This window comes from Rutilus rutilus (assembly GCF_951802725.1).
Source record: "Rutilus rutilus genome assembly, chromosome: 11".
NCBI lineage: Eukaryota > Metazoa > Chordata > Actinopteri > Cypriniformes > Leuciscidae > Rutilus > Rutilus rutilus.
In genome coordinates, this window is record NC_140216.1 from 20,133,958 (window position 1) to 20,157,309 (window position 23,352).

At 42.0% G+C, this 23,352-nt stretch overlaps 1 protein-coding gene across 15 annotated transcripts in view; it reads left to right on the forward strand.

Annotated features, from left to right (window-relative positions):
• Positions 1 to 1,836: 1,836 nt before the first annotated feature.
• Positions 1,837 to 23,352, forward strand: part of thrb (thyroid hormone receptor beta) — a 443,394-nt gene continuing 421,878 nt past the window's right edge. For 4 of the 15 annotated variants that reach the window (XM_084422934.1, XM_084422922.1, XM_084422925.1 and 1 more), the window contains exon 1: positions 1,837 to 2,009. Coding sequence is in view for 3 of the 15 variants with exons in the window: in XM_084422927.1 (XP_084279053.1) it covers positions 1,885 to 2,009 (125 nt within the window). In the remaining 12 variants the exon portion in view is untranslated. Of the gene's footprint in view, positions 2,010 to 2,553; positions 2,648 to 23,352 lie in introns of all 15 variants that reach the window. The other 11 variants (XM_084422919.1, XM_084422920.1, XM_084422924.1 and 8 more) reach the window with 6 other exon arrangements.

The window sequence follows — 23,352 nt, forward strand, 5'->3', positions numbered from 1 at the left end:
TTAACTGATGTGTGGCAAGCAATGTATGTTGCTATCTGCAGTTCACGGCGCTTCTGGTCATCACAAATGGCCGCCGAGTTACTTAATAGCTTTACTCACTGTGAAAGCCTTAATTGTGGGCAGGCACCGCGTATCTTGTGCTTCTTGGTTTCGGCGTGGTCCTTCAAATCCTTAAAGTAAGCCCTTATGTCGGTGTTGCAGAATTTGCAGTGAGCTTTGCTATCATCCGATTTAGACTGCGTTATCCATGGCTTTAGATCACTCTCCCACTCCTTTCGGTATGTTTTTTTATATTTTGCCCACTTCAACATCTTTTTAATTTGTATTTCCCGCTGAGTGCTGCTGACTGAGTCCTGACGCAGCTGCTGCTATCACTCGATTGGCTCGTGAGTTGTGACTCGTGACGTTGGCGACTTTTGGAGGGGAACATTCTTTGTATTTAAGCCTGATTCATTTATTCAAAGGCTATACTTTTAATAAGAGAATTTGAAACCAATCATAATGAGTTAATTTTTATTTCTAGCATTTTTATTTTTAGTAGGAATACCAGTAGTGTATAATGCACATCAGTATTGATACAGAATACCAAACAATACACCAATTTAAATGCAAATTGTGAATACAAATAAGAAAACAAATGAAAATACACTAAAAGTGCTTTTAGAGTTAAAGTCATGCATTAAATACATTTTCACAACATTTTATGAGATATCATGAATGTATGGCACTGAGACAATAAGATCCAAAAGTCTGCATTTTTTTATATATATAATTTAATGCAGTTTTTTCATTACATATTTACTTAAATTTTTTCATCTTAACAATTTGAGTGACAGACATTGTAGAATGTCTTTAATCCTTATGATAATGTTTTAAAAACTAGACAAAAAGCACCTAGTGCTTCAATTGAAGTAATACCATTGTCACTTATTTGCTTATGATTAATGGCAAATTATTTATTTCATTAAATGTATATTTTTGTACTGCACAGAATTCCTTGAGAATATAGCTATAGTCAGTGGCCAATGTAAAAAGCTGTATGTAAGAGAATGTACAGTCGTTGTTACAGAATAAACCCTGACAGGTCATCATGACATCATCCTAAATTTATTCTGAGATAATGTGCTTGTTTATTATCCAGACAGCAAAGTAACTTAATACAGTAAGAACACTTAAATTCAGTTTAGTGTTTAGGTTTAGTGTCTGGATTGTTGACAGTTAATGGATCGCTCATCAATCAACTTTTGGGCTTTGACCACACCACCCTATTTCACACAGCATGAAGCACATTTCATTATAATCATCTCATTATTCTTATAGTAAAAGAAAACCATAATTAGTTTTAATCAAATAAAACACAATAGGCCTACAATAAACACTGCCATGATGTACAAATACATTTAAATAATATTATTTATTCACATTACTGTAATGAGAATTGAGGGCACAGTGGCAATAAAACAAAACTCACAGTGCAAAAGATCATACAGGGGTGCGTTTCCCGAAAGCATCGTTGGCCAACTATGGTCGCAAGTTCCGTCGTTACCAATAGAGTTCAATGGACATTGCGATGAACTTGCGACCATAGTTGGCCAACGATGCTTTCGGGAAACGCACCCCTGGTCTGCTTAATTTTATGCATAATATCATATTTATTTATTTCTATTAGGTGAAATATGACCAGAAATGTTTCGTTTTCGTGAAATTCACTCCGGTATTATATCTAATGCAATGATATTCGTGTATTTTAAGTGTGCTTTAGTATCATATAGTTTTTAGGCCACTGTAAAGGGTTAAACCATCTTTGGCCAGACGTCAAACGCTCTCTGATTCCCCATAGCGATCAGATGAGAGAGCTGCACGTTTCTCTGTGTCTCCGGGTCCATGTTGGAGTTGATCTGCTATGCTGGGTCATTTCAGGCCACGTCTGTCCGATCACAGGAACAAACATTGATATTACAGGGATATCTAATAAAGGACATACACGCATACTGTTCTGCAGCTTCGAGGTGAGTCATTATTTCCCATGTTTTACGTCTGTGTCGCTGTGTGAAGTGAAACGGCATTACTTTGCTGTAAAATGTATCCATGTTAAACATCGAGAGCCAAGTGCAACTCGCTCTCGCTCAGACATATAGCAGCTGTGTTTCTAAATTACACGACATGACATAGCGCGCGTTTAATATTTTACATGTTTTTGCAAGCGGATGTGGTTTTGCTGCACTTTTAGCGTCTTTCGGCAAAACATTTAAGAGTCGTGAAGGTATTGAAAATGCATCACCGTAGCCTACATTTAACCCAAAGTGAAATGCTTTCTTTTTTACATTATTATGAATGTGATCTGTAATGTCATTAAAACAATATGCTTTATGTAGTGAACAGTGCTCTGTTGTTGTTGTTGTTGTTGTTGTTGTTGTTGTTGCTGTTGCTGCTGCTAAAGTTATGGTTGCACGTATACAATCATGCATACGTGCATGCGTGTACCATTTTGCAAACTTTAGTCAGACGTAATAATAAACTTGTATGACATCCGACCGTTTTTTGCTCTCAAAGGTGTTAGAGTTGGCCAGTGTTATTTGGTTGGCTCACAGGCAGAGCCCAACGATTTGACCCACTTACAGATCTGCATCATTTCAACATATTTATGGTCTGTATGGTTTGATTGATTGTAGCTAACAAAATTGTTGCCAATATTTGTGCATTTTGTTATATCTGTCTGTAATAACTCTTTCATCAAAGACTTTGTTTGGAATGGAATCTTGCTATGCTTTTCTGTAGCATGCACCATACTGTGTGCAAGTTCTGTACACATGGAATACCCAGGTGACCTATTGCATTTTAAAAAATGTGCAGTATCCTATATAGAGCATTACAACAGCAGGCTGCACAGAATAATAATGTATTCCACAAAGCAATTCGAATTTTAGTATGACTACTAAACTGGAAGTGATTTGTAACATCTGGTAATTGACTTCTTATTTGCTATCACTGCTAAAAATGTTGACGTTGTTACACAATTTTAACACGCACAAAAAAAAAAAAAGTTAACTGAATGCTGGTTGCGGAATACACAACATATTGAGAATGAGAATACAGTACTACAGTACAGATGGAAATGTTTACCATTGTGTACTGTACCCTTTTTTCCATACACTGTAAAATACATAAAAATATGTATGCATTACACAAAAAGTATACAAAATACATTAGCCTATATACTGGACAGTATTCAGAAAGCAGTATACTATAGTGCTCCATTATGAACATACAAAATACTCAAATCTACTGTAATGAATACAATCAATTAATGAGGTGTATGTCAGAACAGTGATGCAGTGAACAGGTTATCACTTTTCTGTGTGTAATGAAATAAGTGATTTATGATAATGTGTTTTTACAGACATGCAAAAGAAAAAGGGATGTTGAAATATGGAGACTATTAGTGGTCCTCTTGACTCTCCGTAGATGAGAATGTCTTTGCAGCTGGAGGGTTATTTCAGGTCAGCTGTGTGCCATGTGGATCGGTGAATCCATTTAAAAGCCTGGGCAAAACTGCAGCTGGCAAGATGACACTGAAGTTTTTTTTAATGAAGTGCATTTCATGTAATTTTACCATTTTAACTGCAAACCTTTGAAGATTTTATTGCATTGGATAAGGGGTTAAGTCTATCTCTTAAGGGTTTGAGAAGTTGACTTTTGTGAATCAGCGGCCTGTTCTGATTTTAGGAATATAATACCCCCTCACAGCTTTTTGAACTGTGTACCTGGTGACCTGAGGTCCCAGTGCGTATGTCACTCTATGAAGGGCACACAAAGGCACTTTTAATAGATTTTACATTACTACGATAATGCCTTAATGCAATTAGCATTAATCATAGACTGTTGATCAGAATACATGCTATATGTAGGAACAATTGTTTGTCTTTAAAGCTAATTTCAAGCATTTAAGCAGAAACCGATTTATAAGATGATCATCAAAAAGTGCGTCCAAACTTTTAAGTTGACATGTACAGTAGCCTATGTGTAGTCAACCTCACATCACCTCACGCTTTAGGGGTCCTTGTGAACGTGAACAGACCAAGGGGCTCCCACAGTCTCTAACAGCCCTGATAGTATGTATAGTGACTGAGACTAGGGCTGCACGATAATGGTTAAACTGATAATCATGATTATTTTGCTCAAAATTTTAATTGCGATAATTAATCACGATTATTCTCATTTGAGAAACTACAGAGAAAGAGAAGAGACAGTTAATGGTTTATATATATATATCGGCCATTTTGGTTACAAAATGTAAGTTACTGGCTATTCAGAACTTCTACTTGAGGAGACTCCCCCCTTCCATGTGCGCTGTGAGTGCAGAGAAAATCCTGTCATCCAGATATCTCCACCCTTCCTCATTCATTCTCTTCATCTTTTTTTTTTTACCAAAAATGTGTTTTAGGTGGACAGATCAATACAGTACAAAGAACATGTAGGATGTTGTAAAATATCAATGTCTTTTCTGTTAACCAAATGCTTTTTAATCTACGCTATTGCTACAATGCAAATGAACAAGCGCACCGTTATTTGTTGTGTAGAGACGTGTGTGTTCAAGTAACCCAGAAATGCGCAGATTCTGCGCAATACGCTGTATTTAATATACCATGATGACTTACGAGTATTTGCGCAAAATCCTCGCAGATTTGGTTTACACGAATTTCCACAGCAAAGTGAGTAAACATAATAACATGCCAAATTGGCCAGTGATTTGACAGTGTCCCCCGCCAAAGTTCATTTTAGGCGCATTTGGTGGGTGTTAATTTCAAACCATCAGACTTCATTTAACCAACTATGACAACTTCCTCAGACAGCAAGTCAATACAAATGGCATGATTTAACGTTAGATGAGCGCTTTGTGAAGCGTCTTCACATTAGATCTTCTAAGCGACACATTTCGGTTGCAAATGAGACAAAGTACAGATCCAGATCACTCAGCAAATTCGTACTGCAAAGAAAAATAGTCTACTTGTTGATACAGACTGAAAACGGTCAGTGGATGTCGTTTTCAACTGATTCACATCATGAAAACTGGTAAAAACTTAAACTTAAAAAAATAGAACAGTGAAACTCATTTAGAAACAGATTTAGTCACACAAACACCACAAATGCCTTGTGAAGAAACAGACTTGCTTTATAACAATTTCATGGAAACAGAATATCGCTGTGGAGATCAGTGCTTTTTCCGCAGTGTAGAAGCTATTCAGATCTGGCAACCACAAACATCAATGCTAGTGGGGACTTGTTAACAATGCAAGATAATGCAAATGTCTAATAAAAAAAGCGTTTTCAGGATAAAAAAAACGAGCGGGAAAATATCGCGACGATTTCGTTATCGCGATTAAAATACGATTAATCGTGCAGCCCTAACTGAGACCATATAATCTTTACACTCTTCTGCCAGCCTGTTGCTTAATTTTTTCCCTAGCTGTCTAAACATCTGTCTGTCAGCCTTTATTGGACGTAGAGAAGGCCTATATTTGTAGTTGCTTGGTTGAGTTTATGGTAGAGGTCGACCGATAGTGGATTTTACCGATAACGATAGCTAGGTTGGGCCATACTTGCCGATAACTGATTAATCAACTGATAGTTTTTAAAATTTATACTGGATAAAAACAAATTGCACCATGATCATTCATTTTAGTTTGATAGTGCATTAACTATGGTTAACAAATAAAAACCTTAATTTAAAAATGTATTAGTACATGTTAATTAACAAACAAACAATGAACAATCCTTATTCAGCAGTTATTAACCTTAGTTAATGTTACATATGGAATTTTATTGTAAGTGTTATCATTTCATATAAATCCAAACAGTCATATATGCTTAAAGATGGCCAACTTTAAATATCTACAATGCCAGAGCATTAAAATGATATAAATATTATAGTAGGCCTATGTATAGTCTCACACTTTTGCTTCTATTTTATAAACACTTGATTATCTAATCAAAATAACAAAATATGTATTAAAGTGATGATGAAAAAATAACCAAAACCGAATGCTTTTCTGATTTGTTTAGTTTCTGTCGGCTATCAGTTTGCTATCTTACGTCTCTAGCTTTAAATATGCAACTTCTCTGCATATTTAATGCATAAAAGTGACCAGCTGGATATAAACTAATGCAAATAGATGGTAACAATTGTGACATTAAACATTCGGGTGTTTTAACTACTAGCGTCCTCTCAGCCTCGAAGGCAAACAAACATACTGTTGTGCTGTTCTTTCTCTACTAATGCAGCATTTAGTCAACAAATTAATCACTTTATAATGATATGACAAAATGTTCTGTATACATACATTTTTAGCTGTCGGTGTTTAAACGCGCGTCTGATGTCAGAGCTCTCCACGCAGCGTGTGCTCTCAGTGCAGTGCAGTGCAGCACGCAGAATCACGTGTCGAAATAAACAACACGAGGCATCAGTGATAGTTTTTATTACACCTCTAGAGGCCGCTCTTGTACTGCATGATGCCAGCAGACCCTTCTCAGCTCTCTCTTACTGTGTAATGAATGACAGCGCGCGCTTCTCAGCCGCTCCAGCAATGGACGCAACCAGGAAAAACTATCGGTATGTATTTTTGCCGATAACGATAGTTCCACCAATCAACTATCGGTGCCGATTAATCGGCAAAACCGATGAATCGGTCGACCTCTAGTTTATGGTATAGTATGGTTATTCATGAAAATAGGCCATTGGCCATTTATAACTTTAATTTGACAGACCCCAGAGTTCTGAAAAGTAACATCAGAAAACATGAGAAATATCAGAAAATATCCCTAACCATTTATGAATTTTTGTAGTTCATGCATTTTTATGTTCTATTCACTTATAAATTTGTGTGAACAAAGTACAGCGGGTATACAAGCGGCACATATAATTGTTAGATTCAAGTATGGTGACCTGTGAATTAATTTAATGAAAAGGCATTGTAACGCTGAATGTCTCAACATCTTGGCTGAGAATCCAAATGGAGGAAATTCTCATTTTGGCAATTTAGCACTAACTTGAGACAGGCAGATAGTGTCAAAATACAAATTACAGATTTTGACTTGCTACTTGGACTTGTCACTTGTTCTTTGTGGACCCTCACATTCTAAAATCACTTGGCTTTCCATAAAAATAGCTTCTTGGCTAGAACACACCCAACAAGACCACTTCTTGTAAGATGTCTTCTCATAAGAGCTTTATTGGTCTTTCTTCAACTTGCCTGTCATTAAAATTTCTTCATGAATATGTAACAACAAAGTTTACATACAGATGTGTTCTGTATGTAATAGCATGCAACCATACTACTCATACTGTTTTCGCTGTATGTTTATGGTGTGTACATTTGTACATCTGATAGTGGGCGCATGCGTGAGCGGCGACCGGCGGCGAGACAGCGATTGTTTTATGTTGTACTGTTTTTTGTTAGTTTGCTTGTGTTTTTTTTTTTTTTTTAGATAGCTTTTTTTAGAAGCTTAGATAGTTATACCCAAGGAATATTAACGGATTGGTTGTCAACCTGCTGGCCTTGGTGTCTGAACAACTAACATGGAGCTGATGGCTTTATTGTTTTTGTGGCTGGCGTTTTATTTCGCGGACTCTCTAGGTGCGTTGTCTAATCCACCGGTAATCAGAGATAGTAGAGACTTTCTACTACAGTGGAATATCCCTCAGATCAACAAACCACCGGATCTAGTTCTACCTGATTTGAATTGTTACAAAGATCTACGGTGTGGAGAGAGTAAAGCCACTGGTGATTGTCCACGTAGACCCAGGAAATGCGGTAAGCGGGGAGGAGTTCGTGTAAGACTGAGGAAACAGTCTTTTTCCCCGTATTCCCTTACCGTCCGTTATTCTGCCTAATGCGCAGTCTCTTCGTAATAAAACGGATGAGCTGCAAGCTCATGTTCGATTCCAACGGGAATTCAGAGACTCATGTCTATTGGCCATCACTGAGACATGGCTCTCGGACAGAGACTCGGACACAGACATTACTATGGACGGGTTTGGTTCTCCTGTGCGCTTGGACAGAGATGCTGGTGCTACGGGCATGTCGCGGGGAGGAGGAGTTTGCCTGTATGTGAACCAAAGGTACTGTAAGAACGTCATTGTGAGAGAAAGACTGTGTACTAAAGATGTTGAGTTGCTGTCGGTATCGTTATGCCCACCATACCTGCCACGTGAGTTTCCTCAAATATTCGTTACAGTTTTCTATATCCATCCGAGAGCTAATGCAGATAGAGCCTCAGAAAGTATTCTACATGTAATGTATTTGTAATTGTAGTGATTCGTCAATTTAGCTCAAAGGAATTATTAATTAATTTATAGGGAATTCGAAAGAATCACTTATTACAACCGAGCAAATGACTCGTTCGCAGTTCATTTGAACTGGCTGTAACTATCAGCTCTGCAACGGATATAAATATCCAAACTATAGTGAAACATTATAGTTAGCAAGGTAACTTAGATCAGAAGTTTAAAACATTAAATTCGTAAGCACATAACACAAGTAACACTTCTCTTTAAAATACAAACAAGACTTTATTGATTATTCTAACACATAAAACTAATATCTAACACAAACACATGCACACACATTCATACGAGTTGCAGAAAGAAAGAGAGTGAGGAAAGAATGAGTTTTAAGAGTGAGATGATGAAATCCCAAGATTCTATATGCACTTATAAGACCTGACCTGAACGAACCACACTCATTAATTTAACCCTTCTTTCGTTTCTTAGGCGGGTTATTAAATATATATCAATGCACCAGTTCAGCTTAAGAGTCTGGAGGCTACTTGCTTGTCTTTGCGTTCCTTTTCGGGATTCCCTTCGTTGCGTAAAAGGGGTTCTCTTACGAGAGGTTCTCTCGTATTGCGTAAGTTGCTTACGCTACGGGAAAGTCTTCTTTCTTCGAGATCTGAAGCCAAAAATGATCCTTAATTTTGTATTCATTGTCAACGCAGTGCGGCAGCCGGCAGACCATGGCAGGCTGTATAAGCGTGCTCATTGGCTGCCCGGCGGCGACTGCTTAAGCCTATCAGTGAGCCTTGTGTGACCTCACATCCAATGAGGGTGCTTCGCGCCCTCCACACCCCTCTAACCGTCAGGATGGGTGTGGCCAGTGTGTATATAAGCAGGGCTCACAGGCTGAAAAATCTGATTTTCTTGTCTTCAGCGAAGCTCTTCGCATCGCTGGATCTTGAGAGCCGCCGCCGTTGAAACCAGCGACCAGCAAGCCTAGGACAGCGCCTGAAGAAGCCGGCCGCCTTCGCCGCCTTCAGCCATCCGTGCCTGCTACGCTATCCGGCGACATATCCTTTTATTACTGCTGTGTGTGCTCGCCCTGCGACACACACTAACTCTCACTGTTCTAAAAGAGCACGAGGCGTTTTTGTCAAAACAAAACAAGCTTGTGCCGCGCCCCGCTCAGCAACGGAGACCGCCACCTCTTCTGCGCTCTCTGCCTGGGCCGCGAGCACGCCGCCCCCCGCACTCTCTACGGGCGGCTGCCCCGAGTGCGAAGAACTTTCAATGTCGACCCTGCGGGCTCGACTTGAAGTTTTCGACCAAGCTGTCGCTCCGCCTGTCCCTGCCGGGCCGCGCAATAGAAACGCCGCTCGTAGAGACCACCGGAGACTGATATGACTGAGGAGCTCGCCGGAACCTCTCCCTCGAGCTTCTCTCTCGCCCTCTCCGCCCCCCTCCCGGCCGCTCAACCGCCGCCGCGTCAGGGGATGAGGCAAATGAGATAGACACCCTCCCTCTGTTCGAGCCGCGCTACTGCGCCGCTCACAAGGGATTGCAGAAGTGGACGGTCTCGGAGCGAGCTTCCTCTCCCTCTGTTCGAGCCGCGCAAACTGCGCCGCTCACAAGGGATGGCAGAAACGGACGGTCCTGGAGCTCTCTTTACGTTAGAAGAAAGCTACTCCGTCCTCGCGCACATTTCTCAGTCCCCTCTTAAGCTCAGGCGACTGGAATTGTTCATATTGCAGTATTCGAGCCTGTTATAAATACACGCACGCCTGAAAGCAAACGCCGTCACAAACCATGACGCTGTTATATGCTCGCTCTAACCTACAGCTAATGTATTCTCCCCCTGTGGCTCAGTGGCAGAATCTTAGGCTTTTGCGCCAGAAGACCCGGGTTCGATCCCGGCTCTCGCGGCAGATACAAATTTATGCTGTTCGCTTCTCCAAGCTCGCGGCCAGTTTTTCTTACATACAGAAAGCGAACCCGCACTCCCCCTTGTTGGGCCGCGCAGATTGCGCCGTTCACAAGGGATGACAGAGCGGACGGTCACGAGCAACGTTCAGCGCGCGCGCCTCACTCACCGGCGAAAAGAGGAGAGAGAGTGTTTTCGTCCCGCTGTGGCCGGACAAAACCGCCTATTCTCAAACATTTCTCAGTCCCCTCTAAGTTCAGGCGGCTGGAAATATTACTATTGCAGTAAACGAGCCTGTTTTTAATACATGCACGACTGCAAACAAACATGAGGTCGTACTGTTATATGCTCGCGCTAACCAAAATCTTATGTGTTCTCCCCTGTAGCCCAGTGGCAGAATCATAGGCTATAACGCCAGAGACCCGAGTTCGAGCCCAGCTCTCGCAGCAGATAAAAATTTTTACTGTTCGCTTCTCCGAGCTCGCGGCCAGCTTTTCTTACATACAGAAAGCGAACTCGCCTCTCGCACCACATGGTGCTCGATTATTTATGAGCGTCTATACACGAGGGAAAAAAGACGGTTAAGTCCCGCTGCGGCTGGACCACCGTCAAAGCTTCACGCTCTGTCAGTCCCCGTTGCCACGGCTACTGCAGATGTTTACCTCGCAGCCAACAAACCGGTATATCTACCCGCTCGCCTGCGCGCAACCACCGTTCTCACGGCGACCCAGAGAAATCTCGAAGAGAGCGTTATGTCTGGTTACACGGCTCGCGCCGCATGTGTTTTAAACGCAGTGAATGTGCCCACGTCTCTGTGTTCACCCCTGCACACAAGCACTATAAATCCCGTGTCTATCACAGAGCCCACTCTCATAAAGCGGGCACGAGCCGCTCGAGTGATAAAAGTAGGTCACGTGTCCACATCACAGTGCCCACACCTACTCACTGCCCGCTCTGTTACACGGCCCCTCACGACCGGTCATGTTCTAAATGCAAGTGTTGTGCCCGCTCCCTTGCGCTCACACATACTAACGAAATTTCGCCCCCGACGCCGCCTTTGCGCGTCGCGCCTCACACTATATGTTCCCCGTCCAAAGCCACCGGGACACTGTGTGTAAAACGGCCAGCTATCGCTGTGTGCGATCCGCCGTGTCTAAGCACCGAGAGCGCGCGCGTGCTGCGCCCGCCCCTCCGTTTCGAGCTCTCGAGCCCGCAATGCGCGGCGATCAGAGCCCGGAGGCCATTCTGCCCCTGGCTGCACCTGCAGTTCGCTCGCCGCCCCCCGCGCTTTCGAGCGCGTACCGAGACGAGAGTGAATGGGGAAGTAGCACATCTACTTCGAGCAGAAATAGCCACACTTATGTGCAAAGGGGTTATAGAACCGGTTCCCCCTTCTATGAGCGAGTCGGGCTTTTACAGCCGATATTTCCTCGTTCCCAAGAAGGATGGAGCTCTCAGACCGATTTTGGATCTGAGATATTTGAACAAAGCTCTTATGAGAAGACCGTTCAAAATGCTCACAACCAGGCAGATTCTCGCGCAAATTCGCCCGAGGGACTTGTTTATCTCTCTCGATCTAAAGGACGCATACTTTCAGACCCAGATAATACCCCGTCACAGGCCATTCTTGAGATTCGCCTTCGACGGTCAGGTATATCAATACACCGTCCTGCCGTTCGGCTTGACATTCACGAAGTGCATGGACGCAGCTCTTGCTCCCCTGAGAGGTCAGGGGATGCGAATTTTGAACTATCTGGACGATTGGTTGATTCTAGCACAGTCAGAGGCCGAACTCATCGCCCACAAAACAGTGCTTCTCAGCCACCTGGAAAGCCTGGGGCTCACGGTCAACTGAACCAAGAGCTCATTAGTGCCCAGTCAATCAACCTCTTTTCTGGGTTTGAATCTGGACACTGTGGCAATGACGGCCCGCCTGTCACCACAGCGCGCGCGCTGCATTCGACGCCTGGCCGCGTCCTTCCAGCTGGGCAGCAACGCACCTCTCAAGACATTTCAGAGGATGCTGGGTTGTATGGCTTCAGCTGCAGCAGTGCTTCAGCTGGGTCTATTGCGTATGCGCCCGCTACAACGCTGGCTGAATGCCCGAGTGCCTCACAGAGCCTGGGCTTCCGGCGGCATTCGAATCAGAGTGACTCAGAGCTGCGTTTCAGCACTGAAGCCCTGGTTAGCGGCCGACTGGTACCAGCGAGGAGTGACAATGGGAGCCATCTCACACCGCAAAGTTATCTCGACAGACGCTTCCACCTCAGGTTGGGGCGCTCTTTTCGAGGGCAAACCGGTCTTTGGCCTGTGGTCAGACCAGGAGAAATGCCTCCACATAAATTGTTTGGAGATGATAGCGGTCGAGAACGCGCTCAAGCGCTTTCTCCCATTTATACGGGATCACCACGTGCTAGTCCGCTCGGACAACATGTCCGTGGTTTCCTATATGAACCGACAAGGCGGTGTCAGGTCCAGGAACCTGTGCAAACTGACAGAACGCCTTCTCGTGTGGGCTCACGGCTCGTTGCGCTCGCTGAGAGCCGCGCACGTGCCGGGCCACCTGAATGTCGGCCCAGACAGACTGTCCAGAGACATCATTCCCCGGGAGAATGGTCCCTGCACCCTCAGACAGTCCAGTTCCTCTGGCGCCTATTCGGCAGAGCGGAAGTTGACCTCTTTGCGTCGAAAGACAACGCTCACTGCCCGATATTCTTCTCGAAAAGCGAGGACGCGCTGTCCCAAGCCTGGCCCAGCCTCCCGCTTTACGCTTTCCCTCCGATCTCCCTGTTACCACAGGTCATAGCGAGGATCAGGGAAACGCACCACTAGGCTTGGGCGGTATTCGAATTTTGAAACCGTCAAACCGCCTCCCTATTTTACCGGGGTATACGGTATTACCGTGACTAATTAAAAATTATGACATAATGGGCTCAGACGGCGTCACCAAACTGTTGGCTTGTGCCTACACCGTTCAGAAACTGAATGCCAGATCGGGCAAAAAAACAACAACAAAAAAATCAAGCCCAACCCCTGCACGTTGTGTCTGAGTCAGGCCGACGGCATTAACTGTTATTATGAGCCGGAGCTCACCATTATTCAACATAATCTCTTTGTGCGTGCAACAAGCAAGAATTGCCTTTGTAATCCGGTGACGCGTGTCCATTGATTTTTATTAATAAAACTTTTCTGCAAAGATGGAAGTTGACGATCGCCATCTCTGTAGTGAACGCGCCTATAGAGAGAAATGCACATCATTATTCATTACACAATCAGAGAGTGGCCTTTTTCTTTTCGTTTTGAATGGTTTCGTTTAAAGAAATTGACGATCGGCATCTCTGTAGTGAACGCTATAGAGAGAAATGCACATCCTGGATTACAGAGAGTAGGCTAGTCTATTTATTTTCGTTTTGAATGGTTTCGTTTACTGAAATTGACGATCGCATCTCCGTATGAACGCGCCTATAGAGAAATGCACATCGTGGATTACTTAGCCTAATCAGTGAGTAGCCTATTTCTTTCGTTTTTAATTGTTTCGTTTAAAGAAATTGACGATCGCCATCTCCGTATGAACGCGCCTAGAGAGAAATGCACACCATTGATTAATCAGACTATATTTCTTTTCGTTTTGAATTGTTTCGTTTACTGAAATTGACGATCGCATCTCCGTATGAACGCGCCTAGAGAGAAATGCACATCGTGGATTACTTAGCCTAATCAGTGAGTAGCCTATTTCTTTCGTTTTGAATTGTTTCGTTTAAAGAAATTGACGATCGCCATCTCTGTAGTGAACGCTATAGAGAGAAATGCACACCATTGATTAATCAGACTATATTTCTTTTCGTTTTGAATTGTTTCGTTTACTGAAATTGACGATCGCATCTCCGTATGAACGCGCCTAGAGAGAAATGCACATCATGGATTACTTACCCTAATCAGTGAGTAGCCTATTTCTTTCGTTTTGAATTGTTTCGTTTACTGAAATTGACGATCGCATCTCCGTTTAAACTCGCCTAGAGAGAAATGCACATCATGGATTACTTAGCCTAATCAGTGAGTAGCCTATTTCTTTCGTTTTGAATTGTTTCGTTTAAAGAAATTGACGATCGCCATCTCTGTAGTGAACGCTATAGAGAGAAATGCACACCATTGATTAATCAGACTATATTTCTTTTCGTTTTGAATTGTTTCGTTTAATGAAATTGACGATCGCATCTCTGTATGAACGAGAGAAATGCACATCATGGATTACTTAGCCTAATCAGTGAGTTGCCTATTTCTTTCGTTTTTAATTGTTTCGTTTAAAGAAATTTCAAGCTTTATTTATTTGTCATGTCTGTGAGGCATAGCCTTTTTTATGAGATTTCAATGCAAGTGACAGCGGCATGCCCATCATGTCATGATTATATTAAATCCAGGCAATTGGTTGATGAAAATTTTATAAAAATTTAGATACAATTTATACAAAACGAAATTCGTTTTAAAGAGGCCTTTTACAAAACTAAATTTATTGAAGTGGTCAAATCGTCTGACTCCCGATGCATCCCATCTTATTTGTGCTGTTCACTTTTCATAATCAACAAAGATGGAAAAAATAACATTATAATATTTTAACAAATACGAAACTTAATGCGCTTATGTATCCTGGCAGCAGTGAGTGGGCGGTTGTTTCGGAGATGCGACGTTAGAGGTGTTTACATCTCTCGCGGTCACCTTTTTATTGCACAATTTACAAATTGCCTCGTCAGTATTTACCGCCTCTCCCTTCTCATTCGGTTGGAACCAGAAATATTGCCAAACTGCAACCACACATAAGCATTTTTTAGGCAATAAATAAATTATATATATTATAGGCTATATAAGTGCCGGTAATGACGGTATTGAAACTGATACCGGTGCTATTTTAAGATCCCGCGGTATCCGATATTACCGTAATACCGCCCAACCCTACGCACCACCCAGTGCTTCTTATAGCTCCGCGCTGGGAGAACCAAGTCTGGTACCCAGAGCTAGTGAGGCTGTCGCACTCACCCCCATGGCCGATCCCGCTGAGAAAGGATCTCCTCTCTCAAGCCGGGGGATCGATCTGGCATCCCCATCCGGAGCGATGGTCTCTGCATGCATGGGTGATCAACGGATACCCGTTGACCTGCCAGAGGGGGTCGTGAACACGATCACGCAGTCTAGAGCTCCCTCTACGAGGCGGCTCTATGTCTCCAAATGGTCTGTGTTCTCTAAATGGTGCGCTACTAAGAGCTTGGATCCACAAACATGTGGGGTCCCGCGGGTGCTCTCCTTCCTACAGGAGCTGTTGGATAAGGGCAGGTCCCCTTCCACGCTCAAAGTATATGTGTCGGCTATTGCAGCGTTCGCTCAGACGACGCTCGGCCGCGCAATAGGAAGGAACAAGCTTATTATCCGTTTCCTCAGAGGAGCCAGACGGATGAATCCCCCGCGGCCCCCCTCGGTTCCTATTTGGGATCTGTCCTTGGTCCTGGAGGCCCTGAAGGCTTTTCCCTTTGAACCACTTGAATCCGTGGATTCTAAGTATCTTTCGCTCAAAACCGTTTTTCTGATAGCTCTGTCTTCAGTAAAACGCGTGGGGGATCTGCACGCGCTATCTGTTAGCCCTGCATGTCTTGAGTTCGGACCGAATGACTCGAAAGTCATCCTCAGACCGAGACACGGTTACATCCCCAAAGCGATTGGAACCCCCTTTAGGGCACAAATCATCTCCCTTTCGGCTCTGCCAGCATCCGATAACGGGGACAGTGATAACCTCCTATGCCCTGTTAGGGTGCTGAGAGTTTACATCACGCGCTCCGCCGCTTTCAGGCGTTCCGAGCAGCTCTTTGTTTCTTTTGGCGGGCGCACCAAGGGTCTCGCCGCCTCGAAACAGAGCCTGTCCAGGTGGATAGTGGACGCGATTGCAGCAGCTTACGCCTCCAAACACCTGCAGTGTCCTTTGGGTATCAGAGCCCACTCCACCAGAGGCATGGCCTCTTCGTGGGCCTGGTCCAGCGGAATTTCTATTCACGATATTTGTATGGCGGCGGGCTGGGCCTCCCCATCAACATTCGTGAGGTTTTATAACCTGGAAGTTCCTGCCTTGCAGGCTAAACTGTTATCAGTATAAGTGGGCTGTATGCTCTGCCCAGTCGCTTATGCGCAGACTACGCTCACATACTGGTTACATTTCTGGTATGGCACCAAGGGAAGGAGTATTTGGTGTTCAGACCGGCTGTGCCGTTCTGTCCCTTATTTCCCATTGCGCGCTGTGTACCGGTGCTGGCCCGCGCTGCTGGCCGCCCCTCTTGCACTCTGCCGCGCTGGGGATTATTCTCCCCATAAATAGACTGTGTTCTGCTCTATTTATTTCCCTTACTTGTGCTCATGTATTGTGTGGGCCCGCACCGCCGGCCGCACTATTTACATGGATATGAATAGACTGGCTGTGCCGCTCTATCTATTCACGAAGTGAAGTGCTTTGTACATGTGTTGGCCCGTTTCCCTACCGGCCACCTGTTTTCAGCGTTATGTTTTTCCCCGGTCTCCCTGGGATTCATGCGCTGTATGCTCGGCGCGCACGGCGTTGACAAGGGGTTCCCGTAGCGTAAGCAACTTACGCAATACGAGAGAACCTCTCGTAAGAGAACGTACTCGGTTACTAAATGTAACCTCGGTTCTCTCTAGAAGAGGGAACGAGTATTGCGTAACCTGCCGTGACGCGCCACGAGCTTTTGCGCTTCAGACTACGAAAACCAGATTTTTCAGCCTGTGAGCCCTGCTTATATACACACTGGCCACACCCATCCTGACGGTTAGAGGGGTGTGGAGGGCGCGAAGCGCCCTCATTGGATGTGAGGTCACACAAGGCTCACTGATAGGCTTAAGCAGTCGCCGCCGGGCAGCCAATGAGCACGCTTATACAGCCTGCCATGGTCTGCCGGCTGCCGCACTGCGTTGACAATGAATACAAAATTAAGGATAATTTTTGGCTTCAGATCTCGAAGAAAGAAGACTTTCCCGTAGCGTAAGCAACTTACGCAATACTCGTTCCCTCTTCTAGAGAGAACCGAGGTTACGTTTAGTAACCGAGTACGTTTTCCGGGTTCGTGGCTGGCGTCTTCCTCGTGCTTGGATAAATGTCTGGGGTGGCCAATCACGTGGTGTGCTGGCGGATGGATGGAAAGTCTTTGTTTGAAGCTGGCTTTTTGCAGTCGAATCGTGGACCGAAACTTTGCTGCAAAACTTAACTTAGAACCGAGACTCACAAAGGAAAAGAAAAGAAAACTCAGAAAAGAAAGAAAATTGAGACGAGAGTAGTTAGATGGCTTGAATGAAGTTGTTTAACCCATGTTCTTCTGATCTTGATTTGGGTTCTTTCGTCTGCGCGTTTACATGGTTACTAGTCTGTCTGGTCTCTTCTCCCTTTGCGCACTTTTTCTAACCTTTGTTGTTCTTCTTCTTCTAAAACTTTATTCGGGTCTAAGATTTTAAACTCAAATGTTTGTCCAGCCTCCTGGATGAGTTCTGACCAATTAAACACTGGCTTAATTTAGGAGGTGGCGTTCTTTTCACTTCTGATCGTAAATCATGCTTATCTGTGATCTCCTTACTCTCCAAGCTCTAGCAGAGAGAAAAGAGGCCACAGTTTAGACATTTTTACTAATATAAGAATACGAAACATTTTACACAGATTTCAATCAAGCCATCTTTTTAATTTAAGACCATACAATCATATTGATAGGAGACATAACAGACTTTCATTCAAACATCTAACAGTTATAACAAATCATGACTTATATATGGGATCTTAGACACACACATAAGTGGTAGACACAATATAGAATTATGTAGTTGCATGATGTTTGATTATAAGTCCATCGAAAATTGTTCTGGGATGATTTTATGTATTGTTATAGGTAAAATCTCAGTTCTCTTGTGGCTTGAAGAGATTTTACACCCTGGGTCATTCAGAGGTCCTTAAGAAGAGGGGGGTCTGTTTTGTATATCTGTCGTGGGCTCGAGCAACATCTGCTGTTATCTTGATCGAGCACCAAGCTGTGCCATCTCTGAACCAATCAGTCTTTCCAAAACTATCAAACGCTGACAACGTTCTTCCTTTAGTTGGGCTCATCTCTTTGAAGCTTGCATGGCCATAAAGTTCTTAGCTGGGGGTTTTCGTTGGTTAGCGGAGACTGGCTGGAGCCTGATTTTATGGCTCTGGATTGGTGATTTGGGGTCTGGAATGTTGAGTTCTGTGTGGAATTATGTTTGAACAAATCACCTGGAAGATTCATTTGTGTTTGTTTCGCCCTCAAATCCTACATACAAGTAACTCAAAGATTGCAACTTATTTCTCCCGATGCACCAATGTTAATCATGGGTGATTTTAACCACTGTTTGATGGATAAGACCTTGAGAGACCTTTACCAATATGTCACATGTCCAACCAGACATAACAGGACTCTAGATTTATGTTATGGTTCTATAAAGGGTGCATATAAATCTCTCCCTCTTCCCCCGTTAGGTGGGGCTGACCATAATTGTATACAACTTGTCCCATTGTATCGTACAGCCCTAAGAAGGGGAAAAACTTTAATCAGACAGTCTAAGAACTGGACTGAAGATTCCATCTCGATCCTACAAGGGTGTTATGAATGCACTGATTGGGAAATGTTTAAAGAGTCATGTGCTGACATAGATGAACTTACTGATGTTGTCAGCTGTTATGTGTCATTGTGTGGATAACATTATTCCTGTAAGGTCTGTAAAAGTATATCCAAATAATAAACCATGGATATTGGATAACTAAATCACTTAGGGTGCTGTTAAAAGAAAGACAGCGTGCAGCTTTTTGAGTTGAATCGGTTAAAAAAGGAAGTGAAATTGGAAATAAATTGGCAAAGGTGCATTACAAAGAAAAGATAGAATGGCAGTTAAAAAACAGTAATTTGGGCTCAGCATGGGATGGCATGAAAACCATCGTTGGGACTAAAGCCCTATTCGCACGGGATTAGTATTACCCCTGGACCTCTGTAATTAAGAAATTACCCCCTGACGTCTGTGTTTTTGGTGGCTCATTCACACGGGCAAATAAATGTTCGTAATTCCCTCGAGTTTACGGACTTTACAGCGTGCGCCCACCCATTCACACTTCACTAGCTGAACGTGCTGAAACGAAGATCGCGCTGCAGTATTGCAATTCAAAAAAAGAACTTATTTAAAACCAATTTATTCGAGAAATATATTATATATATTATAGAATATCATATTATTGTATAAATATATAATATATCTTCTTTTTCTTTTATTCTTTGTCCATATTTACAACAAGCCTGCCTGAAGAAGGTATTATAAATACCGAAACGTCGCGATAGGCTTGTTTTTCTATTCATTTTATTTGGTTTATTTCATTTTATATCATTTTTACTCTTTCACACGTGGGATGGACGTCTTTAGAGGCCGTGTGAGACAAAGAAATGCTCCACGATACAGATTACTAAGTTACCACAAAAAGCGTCCAAACTTTCCAAAAGAGCTTCCATGTTGCGCCAAAATGCTTAATTTGACTTTTCCATGACAACGGTCCGAGTTGAGCTTCCGGATCACGTCTTTACTGTAGTTTGTTTTCTCTTTTGCAGCACTTCATAGTTTTTATTGGAGAAAAACTATAATCAGATTGGAGTAGAGCATATCGACAGATTTTATTGTTAATACAGTTTTAATACAGACGTAAAATGGACTGTTAAACGGCCCATAATGGTTATTACGTTCTTTAGGAAACGATAGGCTCACAGAAAAACAGCCCAAATCACAGACATGGGGATTCGCACGGGACTGGTATTATCAGAGGACCCCTGTGTTGGCCGAAATACGGTAGGTAATTTTCGGGGGAATTTTTACAGACATGGCAGATTCGCACGGGATAAAAATCACAGACGACCTCTGCGATTATTACAAATTACCGGAGGTCCCTAGGTAATACTAATCCCGTGCGAATAGGGCTAAAGCCTAAGAAAGATTCTAAGGTGGTATTGGAAGGGTATAGAGATGATTTTCAGCTTGCAAAAGCATTTAATGAGTTTTATGTAAGGTTTGATACTTGTGACTTTGAGAATATTCGTAGTGAGCAGAAAAATAATTTAACTGTAAATGGATCTATCCCTTTTGCAGAACAGGATGTAATTAATGGGTTTAAACCATAGACTGTAAAAAATATGGACAAAGCGTCTGTGACGTCACCCATAGACTTTCTGAAGAACGGTTTTGAAGCCGTTTATGGGGGGTATGGGCGGCGCCATCTTGGAAAATCTTGGGAAATCCTAACCCCGCCCACCTTCTGGCCAATCCATATATGGGTAAAGGACGCAGCATGCGTCACTCAGCTCGCTCTGCTACTCCGGTTATCTCTGTATATTTTAGGCAACGAAATATGTTATAAAACACCATACTAACTCTTTTCGTTTTCATTTAACCCTCTGGGGACCAAAAACGCGCCCGCGCGTTTTGCTCGTTTTTTTTTTTAGCAATGAAAAATAAACACAAAATGCTCTGTTAATTTTGATCTTTCATTTTCGTGTAATACATCAATCGATCCTGTTCAGTTTCTATTTTTTTTCTGTATACTCACAATAAAAATAAAGTGTTTTGCTTTTTGACAAATAAAGAAAAACTAACATGATGCTATTTCTGCCTTCTCTCTGTCAGTAAACTCCCATTTGAAACGCGTTCGAAAATGATCTATAACTCCGCGAAAATTCAGTCAAACAGGGAAACAGACCCACGGGCATAAAGCTTGAGATCGCAGCTTTTAAATGAAGTAATTTATATAAAAAACAAATATTATCAGCTTCTGTAATCTGTATAAAAAGAGAGCGACTCCAGTCGAGCTCATTACGAGATGATTCACAGTAATTTGACCACGCCCCGGAGAGCGCGTGCTATTCAAACGCAAATTCTGAGAACCATTTCAGTCTGTGAAACGCCCCCACATCAGCTGTAACAAAGAGGCATAATATAGCCTACCTTATGGAGAAAATTTTCCGTGCTGATATGAGGAGCAGATCCCGCTGAGGAGTGAGGTAGGCTAAGTTATCCTTTCTCAAGTGTTAATGTGGAATAACGTTATGGAATAACGTTAGTGTAGGCCTATGTAAACAAAAAGATGAATCGCGTTTCTATAATATGAATCGCGTTTCTGTGAGATGAATGAAGGGTACATATTTGTAAAGACTGTTTAGCCTAAATATGAATCGCGTTTCTGTGAGATGAATGAAGGGTACATATTTGTAAAGACTGTTTACCCTAAATATGAATCGCGTTTCTGTGAGATGAATGAAGGGTACATATTTGTAAAGACTGTTTAGCCTAAATATGAATCGCGTTTCTGTGAGATGAATGAAGGGTACATATTTGTAAAGACTGTTTAGCCTAAATATGAATCGCGTTTCTGTGAGATGAATGAAGGGTACATATTTGTAAAGACTGTTTAGCCTAAATATGAATCGGGCGTCTGTGTGTGAATAAACTGCTTTGCTAGAGCCTACTGAGATGAGTAAAAATCGACTGAAATATGTTGAAATAAAATGTATTTGTATAAGCAACGTATTAAACTGCAAATAAACATTTATAGGCTATGCCCTAATATTTCATAAAAACAACGTTACAGTCAGGCGAAGTATGAAAGACAATATTTTGTTGACTAGATTTGGGTACAGTTTTTACTGTAGAATATACTGTCACATCAAATAAGCTTTTCTGCTCATATATATAAAATACTATTTTGTCAAAAATAAAGTCATAGACTAAGATGTTCCAATGTTGGCTATATTCAAACTAATGAATACATATGATAAAATGTAGGCCTATAATCTTTTTTTTTTTTTTAACAAACAAAGAGTACTTTTTTTGCAGAAATATTGCTGAAATTGTAATTATTGTTGTAATTGTAACCTTTTTAATAAAATAGCAAAACATATTTACAAGATAGATGTAAGCAAAATCTTAAATGGTCAATATAAGTCTTCTTCTAAATATATATTTTGTCCTTGCATTGTGGCTCAGTCAGTGTCACACCTGAATGAATGGCTAATTATGCAGAGTCATTATGCAGAGTGGGTGGGACTGGGTAATCTAAGGTGTAAACTACTCCTCCCCCTCGCATATTGGCTTTCCAAGCAAAACCTGTTTTACACCATTTAAATCAATGTATTTTTTTTTTGTGAACGATAAAGCAAGACTATTTTCACATAATTTTGAAGCTAGAACTCGAAGAGAAAACATCCATTAGTCAAAAGTCTTGTGGGCACATATTTTCTATGAGTTTTGTGGTCTTATTTCAGCAACTTTCATTTTTATTTTTTTAAATAACCACGCATAAACATTATTCTCTTAAAAATACAAACATCTACATACATGTTGCTCGCATATTATGGTAGGCCTGTTTGTGCTATATAGAGTGAATTTACACCTTTGCCATTAACATGTTTATAAATAACTGAAAAAAGCACAAATGTCAGAGCATGTCAGAACATCTCAAGGGCCCCAAAAACAGCTTGGTCCCCAGAGGGTTAAAGAAATCTTAAACATTATAGCCACACAAATGTGGTTCAGGCAACGCGTATTGATTATATTCACTGCATATTTGCCTATTTATAACAAAACGAAATATAAAACACAAACCTGCCTCTTTTCGTTTTAAATATAATATAAAAATATTAAACATTTTAATATGGTCCAGGCAATATGTGCATTTGTACTAAACAACAGTAAACAACAGTTGCAGTAAACAACATTACAGATCATCTTCGTTGTATTAAAATTTAAAATGACAAAACTCAACCCAGTCTCTTTTTGTTAAACTTCAGTTTTATCAATATTAGCTATTATAAAAGTATAAGTAAAAGGTACAAGAAGCTATACAAATAAAGCAAACAATTCAGTCAAACATACAAAGTCAGCGCTCTAGTCTAACCATACAACGGTAAAGTTAAATAGCTTATAAAGTTATGAAACTTCCCCTCAGCCAAAACGATTGGCCAGGGAACAAATTATAGATTCACGAGACCAAAAATCGCCCGTTAGATATACACAAGACGAATTATATTTCATGTTTAACCACTACAGAGACGCCAGAGTCAGCGGCAAATGTCAT